A 14,085-nucleotide genomic window follows, 5' to 3' on the forward strand; every position below is an offset into this window, starting at 1 on the left:
CAGTTCCATTGTGCCACTGGGTCATAAGTGGGTTGAGTATGGATCATCCAGGACATTTAGGTCACATTTTGTCCTGGCCAAGTGGATCTCATCCACTGACAGGATATACATGATCAGATCACGTGTATAAATTACGGTGGAACTTGTTTATTCCTTCGCTCAATAAGCAGGTAGCACTGTATAAATTCTCAATTTGGAATTGGCTTTTCAAGAGAGGTTGTCTTTCTATACTTGTGGCCATTAAGACAGGTTGTACTGATGGAGTGTACATACTAGAGATGCAACAATATCCTCCACTTAGTGTCGTTTGATAGTGGAGACTATGTATTGTTGTATTTAAATACTATACTATTATATTGCAACTCTAGCACATATTTATAACAGGAATGTTTGTTAACTGTTTAGACACACTGGAGCCACACCCACTCATCTGGATTCTACAAATGGAGTCATACCAACTTGTTGTCATTGCACTTACTCGTTACTCCCATTGTGTTTGGATGAATATGCATGCCATCGAGTGAGACTTGCTACCATGGCGGGCCACTGTAGAAGATTTTCATAGCAGTTATATCACAGTCATTATTGCACAATTCTTACATTATTGTATTCATGTGTCCTCTGTATGTTGTAATTACTTGTGTAATTTTGTGTGGGGTGCTATATAAAATGCATGGTGACAATTGTAAATTATCAGGTGGTTTGCACACTTCCTTTTAGGCTAGCTACATGTGCTAATTACTCACAGCTTGTGTCAACAACTGGTAACCGCAGTTGTGGTCTGTGTCATTCTTTAAGCTGCGCCCTTAGAGAGCAAATTACGTGGGGGCGACTAAATTCAAATTTCAAATCGAACGATGGTATGCAGCACCATAGATTATAGACTACAATCTATGGCAGCACACTAGTTCTTTGTAGCTACATGCACTGATTAACTACACACAGCGCCAGTTCATCAATAACCAGTGACCGCAGTTGTGCTCTGCGTCATTCTTTAAATCCCGAGTTAAATTCTTACAGAGAACAAATTACATGGGGGCGATTAAATTCAAATTTCAAACTAGCCATTCTCGAAAACATATGAATATATGTTTCCATCTCAACGAAACTTTTAGAACAGTTTAAAGACACATTGCCCTACATGCCAAGTGAGTATTACGGAAAACAACAATATGGGTTTTGTATTTGGCCTCTAGGTCGACTGAGAACGACTGAAACTTCGTTTGGTACTGAAACTACAACTGTAGGATAATGATGTATGGTGAAATCGATGATGTGAATCTTGAGGTGATTGAGAGAATACTGAAGCAATAGCAGGGCAATCAATGTTCGGAATGCACAAAGGAATGCAAGGCACACACCTGCGGTTGCGTCTAACCGCATGCGATAAAAAATAAAATAAAAACAAACAAAAAAACGAAACATCCCCAATCTCGATCACGAAACAATCAGCATGGATTTGCTTCACTGTTTGTGTGGTGGTGGCATGATGAGTTCAACTCTAGAGTTTCAGAGGGATAGCGTAAGTGACGGGTGAGTTACAGGAAGGCCAAATTTGACAATGTTCGTTCCTGTAAAATCCTCACGTGTAGTGGTCGCGTCATTTATTGTCTGCGGCACGCGTTTCTGCTTTACTGGCTGCGCGACTCACTACCGTGAGTCTTGATGTAAGTTTCTAATATAAGGACTAGTTTTTCATATGCATACCCAGCCTCTTGCAAGGGCCTGACTGTAGATAGTTCACTTCAAATATACAGTACTCTCATGGTGTGTGTGTGTGCATGCGTGCGTGCGTGCGCGTGTACATGTGTGTGTATGTGTGTGTTGGTTGGATAACATACTGCACTGTCTGCAGGCATGTCAAAATACAAGCCATATAACTATTTAAGTGGTGATGTGTGATGCAGATTGATATATTGAAATATTGTGATACTCATTCTGTATCGTGATACCTCACACATTGACAGTTAGTGCAATCAGGAAAATAACAGTATTATGAAGGTCTGGCTTTTTGCAACTTAACAGCATAGCTGGGTTGTCTACCAGATTCCTATACTCTTTAGTAATGTAACAGTGTAATAGAGAAATAGCTGGTAGTACACTATTGAAAAAACTTCACCCTCCCACGTAATTAATTAAACTTGCACTGGATTGGTTACCTCTTTAAGCTTGTTATATAGCAATACAGCTGGTACTTGACTATGAAAACTTATTGGATTTAATTGGATGTAGGGTTCTTCTACAATGTGCACAGTGTATCGTATCGTATCGTATCATTGTGACCTAATTTTAGACACATTTTTATTGGTTCTTATTTGTCTATAGGGACAGAGGAATGGACTGGCTAAATTGCAGTTTCATAAGTTCAGTAGTGTGGGAAAAACAGCACTAGACAGCTGGACAAGCAAACAAATCGATATGTACAGCGAACTGGTATGGAAAAACCAGGTTACTGGGTCAAGCCAATTATTGGCTAAGAAGCCTTTTAACAGGTTTTGCCCACCCACTTGGTAAACCATAAATTACCCCTGCTGACAAGTGTTAACATCATAACATAACCTCAAAGCATGTGTAAATATGTGATTGTAATAACTGTTATTGTAAGGCAGGATGTTGATGGTCACTTTGGTACCACCCTAAGGCATGTTGAGTACCATTATGTCTGCTAATTTACAATCAGACAATAACTGGTCAATATCCAATTATTCACCTTCCAATAACCAGTTTTGGTAAACTCTGCAGGTTCATAGCACTAATGTAAAGTACCCATCAAGAAAATAATCTACAGGCACTCATCATAACTTACTGATACAATGGTGTACGGTATTCACCATGAATTTGTGAGTCCACCAAGGTAGAGTTTTTTCCCAAGGTTTGTCACCACAACGTGTCTGTAACTCAATAATGCCCAGGATTTATCCATTGAGTGTTAATTAACCCACCAGTGAAGTGATAAAACTTTCATAATTTTTTTCTGGAACTTAAAAATTGTTTTTAAACATGTTTTATTACAAACATACTGTTGTGTGTAGATCAACGATTTTCCAAATTCGGTCACAACTGGATTTGATAAAACCAGGCTTCCACACACATCCAGATTTGTGACTTTGAAGGACCATAACTCAATGTTGGAATAAGCTATCACTTTCAAAGCGTTATTGCATACAGCAATGAGAGAATTATTTGAAAATTGTACGTGAATAGTATACTTACTAGTCAAGTTACAAGTGAATAAAGTCGAAGAATTGGATGAGTGTGGAAGCCTGGTTTTGTCAAATCCAGTCACAAATGCAGTTTTGGTAAAGAATGGATTTTCTCCATTAGGGGGTGGGGCACTGGTCTAGACGGCTGTCAAATATATATTTGCTATAGGATTTATACCGTGCTCTTTCTAAGGGGTCTACACCTATGGAAAGCCTCGAATTTTAGCTTTATGAAGAGCAACTGACTATTCTATTAGAGTATCACAATCATTTTGCAAAAATTACAAATTAAATTCCACACCTACTTGAAAAATGGTTGCTTGGACCCAACCAACTCAGTTTTGTACAAATTTAAATTAAAAATAGAAAAATCAAGGTGATGTGACACATGGAGGCCTTGTAGTAGGGATCACCCCAAAGAAAATTGCAGCCTCAAAACAACAATGCTGTTTAGAGATATTTATACAATGAAACATACCTTTATGGAGCATTTACAACCCTTCTCCATCCCAGTGTACAGTAGGACCTCAATTATCCAAATCTTGATTATCCAAACCCTAAATTATCTGAACAGTATAAGTGACTGCTTTATTAGAGTATTTCATCATTAGATGAACGTTCTATTAGAGTAAGCATATGTGTAGTCGAACATAACTCTGCATAGCAATGAATGGGCTTCATTAATCCAAACAAATTCAGTTGTCTGAAGACTTTTACGATCAAACTGACACACAGGTGTTCGGATAATGGAGGTCCTACTGTACAACTAAAGAAGCACCATAGAGTTGAATTGTAATACATAACACTGGCCCAGTGAGCCCAGTCATCCAGTTGGTATGCACAGTGGCATGCCTAGTGGTGGGCCTGTATTAAAGAACTCTTGTCGCCTTGCCAAGAGCTTTTGTGTATAATTTTCTATTAGAGCAATTTAGGACCTGCATGTAAATTTTGCTATGTACAACTTCTGGTATTATAACTCCCAGCCTTCTGTTTATTGTACCTAGTTACCTTGTTGTGACTACCTTGCCAGGTCATGGATCAACTACTGAAAGGTGTAGCCAATAAGTAGAGAAAGATCATCTAGCTATTTAATTTGCATACAGGTGGCAGAGGGGGGAGGGCTAGGCAGCTAAATCAGCACTCCTTGATTGGCTAACCCCTCTCAGAATGACATCAGGTTGAAATTATAATTCTAGACATGAAACTAAAATATTCTAATAGAATGTTCATGTTCACTACTGACTATTCCAAATCAAAGTACATTAATAAAAGTATGTCCTTAAAACCTATAAAAATCATTACCTCAACTTGGGATTGGCCTTGTTATCTCTCTCAATCCATGTATCTCACCTCTACACCAACACTTCAACAAGCACATAAATTCCCTTTGTTTGTACTGCTTATAAATTTTGTAGACTAAACATAATTGAGATGGCATATATATAACTGCAGGTACTAGCTTAACAAAATCTTAAATACTCTTGGCCAGATAATTATAACATGGTTCATATACAATTCTATAAAAATGAGACTTTAAGTTGCCAGAGATTATGAATCTATACCCTAGTCAAGCCCTCCCTTGCTTCCAACAACTCCCTCCATCATTGCTAATATGCTACTTTTGTCTAGCTGCTGAACTCTTTAAGTGACACTATGACTCTTACATCATGATCTAAGTAGTCAAATTTCAAGTACACATGTTCTTGTTGCTCAAAAAGCTCTGCAGCAGTCCACATAGCTAGAAACCTATAGTCATTTGTTTTTACCAATTATGGCCCACAAAGGATACTAGTAAAAAACTACTAAAAACTACTAGCATTTTTTAAAATACTAGTAGTTTAAAAAGATACTAGTATATATAGTTTTAAAGGATACTAGTATAAAAACTAAAAAAAACTACTAGTATTTTATACTAGTATCCTTTGTGAGCCATAATTGGTAAAAACAAGTGACTATAGGTTTCTAGCTATGTGGACTGCCCCACAGCTTTTTGAGCAATAAGAACATGTAATTCAGGTTTGTAATGATGGCTTTTAATAGTTTTATTACTTTTTCAAATCAAAGATTGTAGTAGACTATTATAATCTTTGATTTGCAAACGTAATAAAACTATTAAAAGCCATCATTACAAACCTGAATTATGGTTACTGAAACTTAACAGGCTTAAGATGACGAGATTACATCAGTATTTTTGTATTTTGCAAAGGATATTAATGCATTAATGCATAATTAGGAGACACAAATGCTTGAATTTTGGGTATACTACAAAAGTAGGTATAAGCTTTGCTCAAAATAGTATATCTTCTTAACCAACCTATACACTGAGACCACAATTATCCAGCTGTATAACATTTAGAAGTTGGGATAAAAGAATGTCAGAAACTAAAACACCCCCTTAAAACTGTCCCTGCATTAATGCTAACAAGGCATGACAACTAGAATTCAACCAGTCAACAATGATTTATAATTATATAGTTTTACTTTTTGGTAAGTTGCTAATTACGTACACATGGAGGTCACAGTGTAGAGGTAATGGCAAATGCTAGTTTCACTGTGGATTGTAAGTAATACATACGTATAACATTGAATCCATATGTGAACAGTACAGTGTTAACATAAACTGAAATACCAGCATCACATATACACAAACCTTTTTCTTTAGCAGTAGACTCCATATTGTATTTTTATTAAATTCTTCCTACACAATGAGTAATAGCACTTAAGCGTAGTACTTCACATGCACTGTACTACATATTAAAACATTTGTCAACTTAACCATAAATTTAAAATCCAGCCATAAGGTAAAAGATACACAAAAATACCATTTATTAAAATCATTGTTATAACTTTCACATACTGTAATTTATGGAGATCTAATATGGCTTATCAGAATCCTTGATGAAGGGCGAATTCCTTGATGAAGGGCGAATTCCGTGATGTGTAGGAGTTAGTGCAGTGATCAAGAGAAAAGGCAGAACCAGGCCTTAATCTAGGAAATGACTTGGAAGGGAGGGGGGGGGGGGGGGGGGCAAAATAAAGTTCATCCTCAAGGGTAAGCATCTAGGGAGGTGTGGAGGCATGCCCACCAGGAAATTGTTTGTATTTTGGACTCCCTTAGATTGCTTCTTGTGTATTCTCAGCTACCTGAGTAAATGAGACAATCTCAGGTTGTTACTGTACTGTTCCTGATGCTTCTCTTTAAACTATTTCAAAGGGGGGAAGAGTTTATCAAAAAGGTGGCCTGCCTCCCAAAGGGCAGAACTTTGTATTACCAGATTATGTGTTCAGGTACATAATTCAGCAAAGCAATAGACTGAACAAAAACCGTATGTTTCTAATATAATCACTAAGCTGTGACAAATAGAATGACAGTCAGTCAGTTTAGCAAGTTAAATTTGGTTCAGAGTAACACTACTGGAAGTAAATCCATGCTATTGCTATGAAGTCCCAATGATCCCTGTAAATGTATATACCCATGAAAATCGCAATTGATGTTTTTCATGGGTAATGAAATACCCATGATACGCATGGAGTAAAATAATGTACCCATGAAAGAGTAAGTTTTCATGGGTATGTATGCATGCATACCCATGAAAAACCTGTGAAGTCACTCCTATCAAAAACCTGTGGAAAGCCTATGAAATATATTCATGGGTTTTTCATGCATATGACTTTGCAGCTTTTTCATAGGTCGTGCATGTATACAAACCCACGAAGCTGTACATGGGTACATTATTTTATTCCATACATATCTCATTACCCATGTAAAATACCAATTGGGTATGTTCACGGGGACCATGGCAAATGCATGGTAATAACATGGATTTATTTTCCAGTGGTGTAACAAGCTGCTTTGGGGGGGGAGGGGGGATTCCTACCTGGGGTATATGATACAACAAGAAATTGGTATGGAATGGATAATCAACAGTGAATAAAGGTCACCATGGTAATTAATGTTAAAACAAAATCTTCAAGTGGCATTGCATAAAGCAATTCCGAAAGGGCTTTATTTTGCTGCTAGAGATTATGTGCGCTGATAACTGCTTTTTGTGTCTTTTGCATTTATATAAAATGATACATGTATTTTTACATAGGACAAGAAACAATGCGTTTCGAATCGATCAACTTGTTTTTTGGAACCATCAAATTAGATGAACATGTTTAACCATAGATATACTAACCCCTGGGGTTAGTATAATATGTTTAACTGGCTGCAAATATGACATGAGTTGATTTTAAGCTGTTTTACTACAAACTAGCTATAAATAGATGTTGTGTAAAATTGTATTTTGACCCTCTTCGGGTGTAGCGACAAGTTTTGATATTAGCTGTAGAGGGTCGCAACCCCCACTTAACTACAGTATAGCTATGGCTGAAGTAGTTATATATGATGAGAGTGGTTATACGCCACATCTCATACATATTGCATGCATTACGTACGTATACTGGTACAGCTTGTCTCGAGCTTTATATAAATTTCTTACTCTGCTTAAGGTAACAGTACCGTCTTGACACTTCCTGGAACAGAGATACTCACGCTGTGGATCGAAAGTAATTCCAAATAACTGATTAGCTCGCAATTAGAATTTGCTTGGATACTGACCATGTGGCATCACAACCGTGAATAGCTGAAATTTCCATCTGTTTTCATCGATCCAAGTAGTTAAGTAAAATATTAGAATACGCAGGTCACCGCCCACATCCTTAATTGTCCAACATTCTCGCTACCAGAGACCTCGCTGCAATCGAAGCTTTTATGTCCCAGGCACAGGAAAACACGGCAGAACACAAGAGTTATCTAGGTCAGTAGTAATGAGTGTAATCTATGTTGTTCGAAGGATTTCAGATATGGAAAGCAACGTACTATATATATATATATATGGTTGAGCTGAATCCTGAAAAATTTAAAGTAGAATTTTTTTCTCAACAGAGTTAACATTTCAGCCAACCAAATGATTATTGGTAACAGCAAAGGTGTCAACAACAGACACGTACGGTTTGGCTCCATTACAAGTTCGGGAAAGGGTTGTAATGGAAACTGTAGTTATATGGTTTCCCCATAGGAAATGTATTGTGAAAATTTGATTGGCCGTAAATATTAATTATGTCAAACGTTTTGGACAAAAAGATTTTGAAACATTTTTAGTGGGTCAAGCAGTACTACAAATGAGCCAAATTTCAAGATCGTGTGTAATTACATCCATGAGTTATTAAATGTTTTTGAGGATTCAGCTCAACGTGAACATACTATAGCCAGTGCCGACACAAGTGGAAGCAGTTAGAAAGGCGGCGCACACCGTCACTATCCGCACATAGCTGTATCCAGTTTAGCACTGGACAGTTTAAATTACCCATTTGCATTTAGGCACCCTTTTATTTTGCACCATATAAAAAGACCGAACAGCAAGGCTGACACTGGTGGCTTGTGATCCCCAGTTGGAACTGGTCCTCCAGCAGCTTAATTTTCAGTTCGGAGATACCATAGATCCTTTATGGCTATAAGCAGGTGCATTCGCAACATACCGTTTATTCAACACCCTAAACGTAATGCTTTGATGTAAATAACACCATGCAGAGATTTACGATTGATCCATGCAAAAACAGCCAAGTTGTATAAAAAGGGTGTTGCCTTCAAATCCCATGTGCCAGCTACAGGTTGTGAAATCATAGGTGGCAACCCTAAAATGGCTGCAATATATGGTGTTAATGATAACAAATTTTGCTGTTAACATCACTGCAGCCATTTCATGGCCACTACCCAGGGGGGTAGGACATGGTGTCATAACACATGATTTGAATTCGTGTAATGTAATTGAATTCCAATGATAATTACATGATGAAAAACTAACCATACTGGCTACTTGCATCTAATGACTAAGAAAACAATAATAATAATAACAGGTACCTGAAAATAAGATCAGAATTTTTCTAAACAATGCTCTATTGCAAAGTTCATTGTAAAATCACTGGAGCTCAATGAAGCTCAACACATGAAACAATTTCTCCACTAGTTTTTGATCATAAGCACTATGCTTCACGATTTACTAGAACTAGACCCTATGCTAAAAATGAACAGTACATATACGTCACACAATTATTGTGACATCGTGTCCTACCTCCTCTGGCCACTACCTTTGATTTCACAACCTTTTTGGTCTGGCTGTTGAAGGCGTTCCCAGTTTTTTTATACAAAGCTTGGCTGTTTTTGCATGAATTCAATTATTTTGTATTGTAAATACCCTAAATTCAACCATAAACTGGCTTTGAGGATGCAGATACAATGATGATGATATAAGACAAAGTAGTGCTCCAGAAAAATACCTACCGATCTGATACCATAGCCAAAGGAGCTATGTAATAACCAATAAATACTTATAATTGCTCTACAATTTTGTACTTATATTCATGCATGTGGCTATGGCTATATGTGACTGGATTTCCAATAGGGGTATTCTACACACACATCATCTAATTACCAACTTTGAAGATACATAACTTCTGATTGAAAAAAGCAATTTCCTTGAACTTGCTCAGTATAGTGAGCACCAACATAGCTTGATAGATTGAGAAAGTTTCAGGTTTGTAGCGCAAGAGACTGTAAGTCATGCGCTTTTTGCATCACTGCTTATAACATTACTGTATGACTAGTGATGTCATCCACACTTGATACACGTGACTAGTCAACCCCAGGGCATGGATAGCTCTGTGTGCTATAAAGCATTTTTAAACATGAAAAGTTACCGAAAGCCATGCAGTGACACATTAAGTCACGCGTCTAAAATGTATGGAGCAATTTCTGGTGCTTAGAAAGCTGGTTCACGTAGTAGTGTTGCCCAGTCAAGTGTTCAATGATTGGCCATGGCAGGTACTGATTATAATGATAATTTCTATTACTGATAATGGTGCTTCCTTCGTGACATAATAGAACACCTTAAGTCACACACTTTTCCTGGCCTAATGTCCTATACTTTTCTGTGCAATTTTTTCAGCAGGAGATCACATGTTTCGCGCAACTTACCGTTCATCAAACATGGTCAGAAGACAGTAATTTCCATATTTTTATGGAGCGTAACATAGAGAAGTGGGAACTGCACGAGTTATGATGGTGCACGACTTATGGTCCTACACTATGTCTCTTGGAAATTAAGTTATAGTCTCCAAGTTCATGGACTTGGATGTGTGTGGAAGACCCCTTTTCACAAATAACTCTTAGGAATTATGCATTAAAACAACTTTACAACATTAGCTTAATTGGTGGAACTAGTTGATTGAAATATACATTCCGTAAATTTTTCTAATGGAGAGTTTAATTACCCAGTTGGGGAAATCCCAAATTATGAGGCATGTTGTTTTCCACTGAATTTTCCAAATTTGGTGTCATTCTATCGTACTAATTAAGAATTTGTCTGTAGTAATTGATTAACTGGTTTTTTCTGTGGTGATCAATATCCACACAGAAACAGCCAAACTGTGAAAAAAAATGGTGCAACCTTAATTAGCCTGGGTGAAGAAAGCGAAATCAAAGGTGGCAGCCAATTGGCAAATGTTGTTACTACTAATAAATTTTAATAATGGCTGTGTGCATTTTCCACAACTTTTTTCACCCAGGCGTTTTAAAGCAGCACCATTTTTTACACAGATTGGCTGTTTTTGTGTGGATTTCACTTCTTTTTGTACTTTAAGGCCCAAAAACTAGTCTATGGCTGACTTCGGGGTTTGTTTTTACTACATTTCTTCTTTTCTATACAGACGTAATGATGATTGTTGACGACAGATATAAATGTATTGTATTGCATGATTTTACTTCCATATTTAGTAATATTGTTGTAGTACTCTACTAAAGTCCGCATTTTTTTTTGAGGACTTCTAATAAAACATACATAGAATGTTCTAGAACAATCCAATACTTCTATCGGTAGATCTATATATTACAAATGTTTATATTTTTCATTTATAATGCAGAAATTAAGTGAGGTGATCAGCCAAGATAAGGATATGGGTGTTAGGTACAGAAGTCCCTGGTTTGAACTCTGGTAAGCTTTCTTCGACATTTTTGTTACGTTGCGGTGACTGCTCTGTATTAGAGCATCTCGATCCCACAATTTTACACTTGTTTAGTTTTTGCTTTATAACTTTGTAGTTCAAACTATCAAAAGGCACTATGAATGATGTTAAGCCTATGTACACACCAATTTTCATGTTATTCCCATACTTGGTTAATCCTGTAGCCGTGACAAAAGGTTGATATTTTAACGTGAATAAATGCTCATAACTCCTTGGATATTAATGAGATTCACAGCTAACTTGGTACGTGAATTCACCTTTCATTTGTGCCAAGATCAAGGCAATCGAAATACGCATTTACATTTTATAGCAATTTTTGCAAAGTGTGCAAAGCCCCATATGGCACAAGAAGAAAAAACAGAAAATAATTGAAACTTTGAATGCCCATACCTCGCAAATGGCTGTTGTGAATTTAGTCAAATTTGCTGTTTGGCCTACCCTACCTGGCGGACAGCTATAATGCAAAAATGGTGTGCTTTAGAGAAGGGGCCATGGAGCTAGCTATCATGCATGAAAAAAAGATGTTTTCTCTCTTCCTGTTAATGTACTCATGGTGTGGTGCACTGGCTTTCTTGGCCACACAACACACTATACTGTGTGTCTTGATATTATTATACCTGAACATGTAAATTTGGCAATACAAGACTCTAGCTTTCTTTCCCTTTGTCTATGCATAAACTCTTGCACATCCTTGAATAGCATTTCATCAAGGATTCTGATGATTTGAGCCCCATCTCCATACATGGCGCCATGTTTATAATATGGTGTTAATTTTATCTCGTAATGGGTAAATTGGCTATTTTAATTATACTGTGGTCTCTTTCATTACAAGTAATTTTCAATTATATGGCTTCATCGTAAGCATGTTATGCTAACACTCATTTTTGATGACTGCCAACATTACACATTTTAATAAATAACTACCATATTGTCCAACATGAATAATTATGGCAGTTGTTGCCTGGGCAATAACTATACCCTACTGTCCAAGTAAATTCTTTAAAGTATAGCTTCACTGGGATATAAAGCTATTTAGAAGATACCATTACCATGCAATGTTTAGGAACATCAATTTAACTTTACTGTTATAAGCATCACAATATATGGTCTTTCAGAACGTACCAAAGTATTGGCTGCAGTACAAGATGTCCTTCAACAGTTGGTAGAAGATCAACCAGATGATCCTCTATTATTTTTATCAGATCAGTATCCTTATTAAAGTAATTAGCTTGATGTATGTAGGCATGTAATGTTAGTTTCCTAAACTACTACAGTTTTGAAAAGCTGACACGTCCACCAGTGGACCCTGTACAGAAGGCAGTTTCACTACTACAAAGTTGTAGTGATAGTACTGATGCTTCAGATGTTATTTATGAATGTTTTCTTCTATTAAACAGTGAAGGTTGTTATAGAAATTGTTATGCATGATTTTGTGTGTGGCGTATACTGTGATGAGTGTGGTCATAGCATATTGGTATTAAAAAGTTATAGCCTATGAAAGTTTGAAAGAGTAGTCTATTTATTCTCACAGTCCTGGTTACATAATTATTGCATATGAATTGGACCAAAGTTCCTGTGAGAGCATGCATGCAAGACCCCCACAAATTTTGACATGTACCAGAAACCAGTCACCAAAATTCCTGGAACTGCTCATGTGAATTTTGGTAGTCATGGTTATTATTGATGGTCACCAAAACTTGAATTATTTTCTGACTGGAGCACCGCATGATTAAAGGAACTAACAGTTGCCAGAATGATTATCCTTAAGCTAACTTTGAGCTAAGATCTGTATCATCAGGTTCCATGCTGAATGAAGACAGCTAATGACTACAAGACACTGTCGTTTTTAATAACAAGTATAGGATTCCTTAATTGACAATCAAAGCAAACTGTACCTTAAACTCATGTTGTGCTCAAGATAATCATATAGCTATCACTCTTAGAACAGGAATATATCAATGTTTTCTGGTGGTTAGCAATGGAAAAATCACAAATGGCTGTAAATTGGCATTGCATCCCTAAATACTCCATATAGATTTTCCTATAGTATGTGGCTGTCCATAGTAACACCTTCCTCCCTGGAGATCATTGTTATAAGTAATCTAAGTAGCTACTTGCAGTTTTTAGAGGTCTAAAAGTGAGTGATTGACTGCTCTATTGGAGTATCTTGATTGTACCATATTTTAATCAGTTTCTACAAACCTCTGCCACTCTTTCATAGTTGTGCATGTAGTTTAGAGTACAAGAATGGACTATGGAAACTTTCTGATTTTCAGGTTAATAAAATTGTAAAATAAGACCTGTCATGCAGAATTGTTACAAAAAAAATATATATATATATATAATGCAAAATTAGTTCAATTTCTGATATAACAATTGTTTTGGTACTCATGTACATAGAATCATGGAATCATGTTCAAGACGGAGTTATTGGAATTACTTTCAATGGATTTTTACGAAGACTATTCAGGTTATCAATCCTATAGCTATTTATGCAGTAAATTTATTTTTTATATGCAGTGATTTAGACAAAGGGGAGCTGTTGAAAACATTATTGCAACCAGACGATGACAGGATTGAATTCAAAATGTTTAACTCTATCATTACAACTTACCTTGAATCAAAGCAGGCGAAGTCATCATAACAAATTATATTTTTTTGTGGATTTCTCTAGCATTACTATAGCAAATGTATATTTTTCCTCATAGTACTGTTTTATTATTTTCAATGTACTATTAATTATAATAATGCTAATCACATATTAGAGAGCCATACATGTGTTCCAATAACATAGGAAGCCCAAATCATGCGTGCATGG

General features: G+C 36.5%; 3 protein-coding genes across 3 annotated transcripts in view; 2 read left to right on the top strand and 1 right to left on the bottom strand.

Moving 5' to 3' along the window:
* The window catches only part of LOC136237995 (uncharacterized), a 174,129-nt gene extending 166,235 nt beyond the window's left edge, over positions 1 to 7,894 (bottom strand). Inside the window, exons 1-3 of the mRNA XM_066028296.1 lie at positions 7,807 to 7,894; positions 7,688 to 7,741; positions 5,854 to 5,901 (exon numbers count right to left, since the gene is read on the bottom strand). Coding sequence (XP_065884368.1) covers positions 5,854 to 5,878 — 25 coding nt within the window. The 5' untranslated portion in view covers positions 5,879 to 5,901; positions 7,688 to 7,741; positions 7,807 to 7,894. The remainder of the gene's footprint in view (positions 1 to 5,853; positions 5,902 to 7,687; positions 7,742 to 7,806) is intronic.
* LOC136237997 (uncharacterized) overlaps positions 1 to 14,085 on the top strand; it is a 294,291-nt gene that overhangs the window by 72,429 nt on the left and 207,777 nt on the right. The gene's annotated exons all lie outside the window — the stretch shown is intronic.
* LOC136238002 (uncharacterized) lies at positions 7,877 to 14,059 on the top strand. The gene is made up of 5 exons (XM_066028311.1): positions 7,877 to 8,005; positions 12,383 to 12,473; positions 12,542 to 12,669; positions 13,668 to 13,737; positions 13,788 to 14,059. Exons 1-5 carry the CDS (start codon positions 7,960 to 7,962, stop codon positions 13,909 to 13,911), a joined length of 459 nt encoding a protein of 152 aa, XP_065884383.1. The 5' UTR covers positions 7,877 to 7,959; the 3' UTR covers positions 13,912 to 14,059.

The sequence above is a fragment of the Dysidea avara genome, chromosome 11 (assembly GCF_963678975.1).
Source record: "Dysidea avara chromosome 11, odDysAvar1.4, whole genome shotgun sequence".
Taxonomy (NCBI): domain Eukaryota; kingdom Metazoa; phylum Porifera; class Demospongiae; order Dictyoceratida; family Dysideidae; genus Dysidea; species Dysidea avara.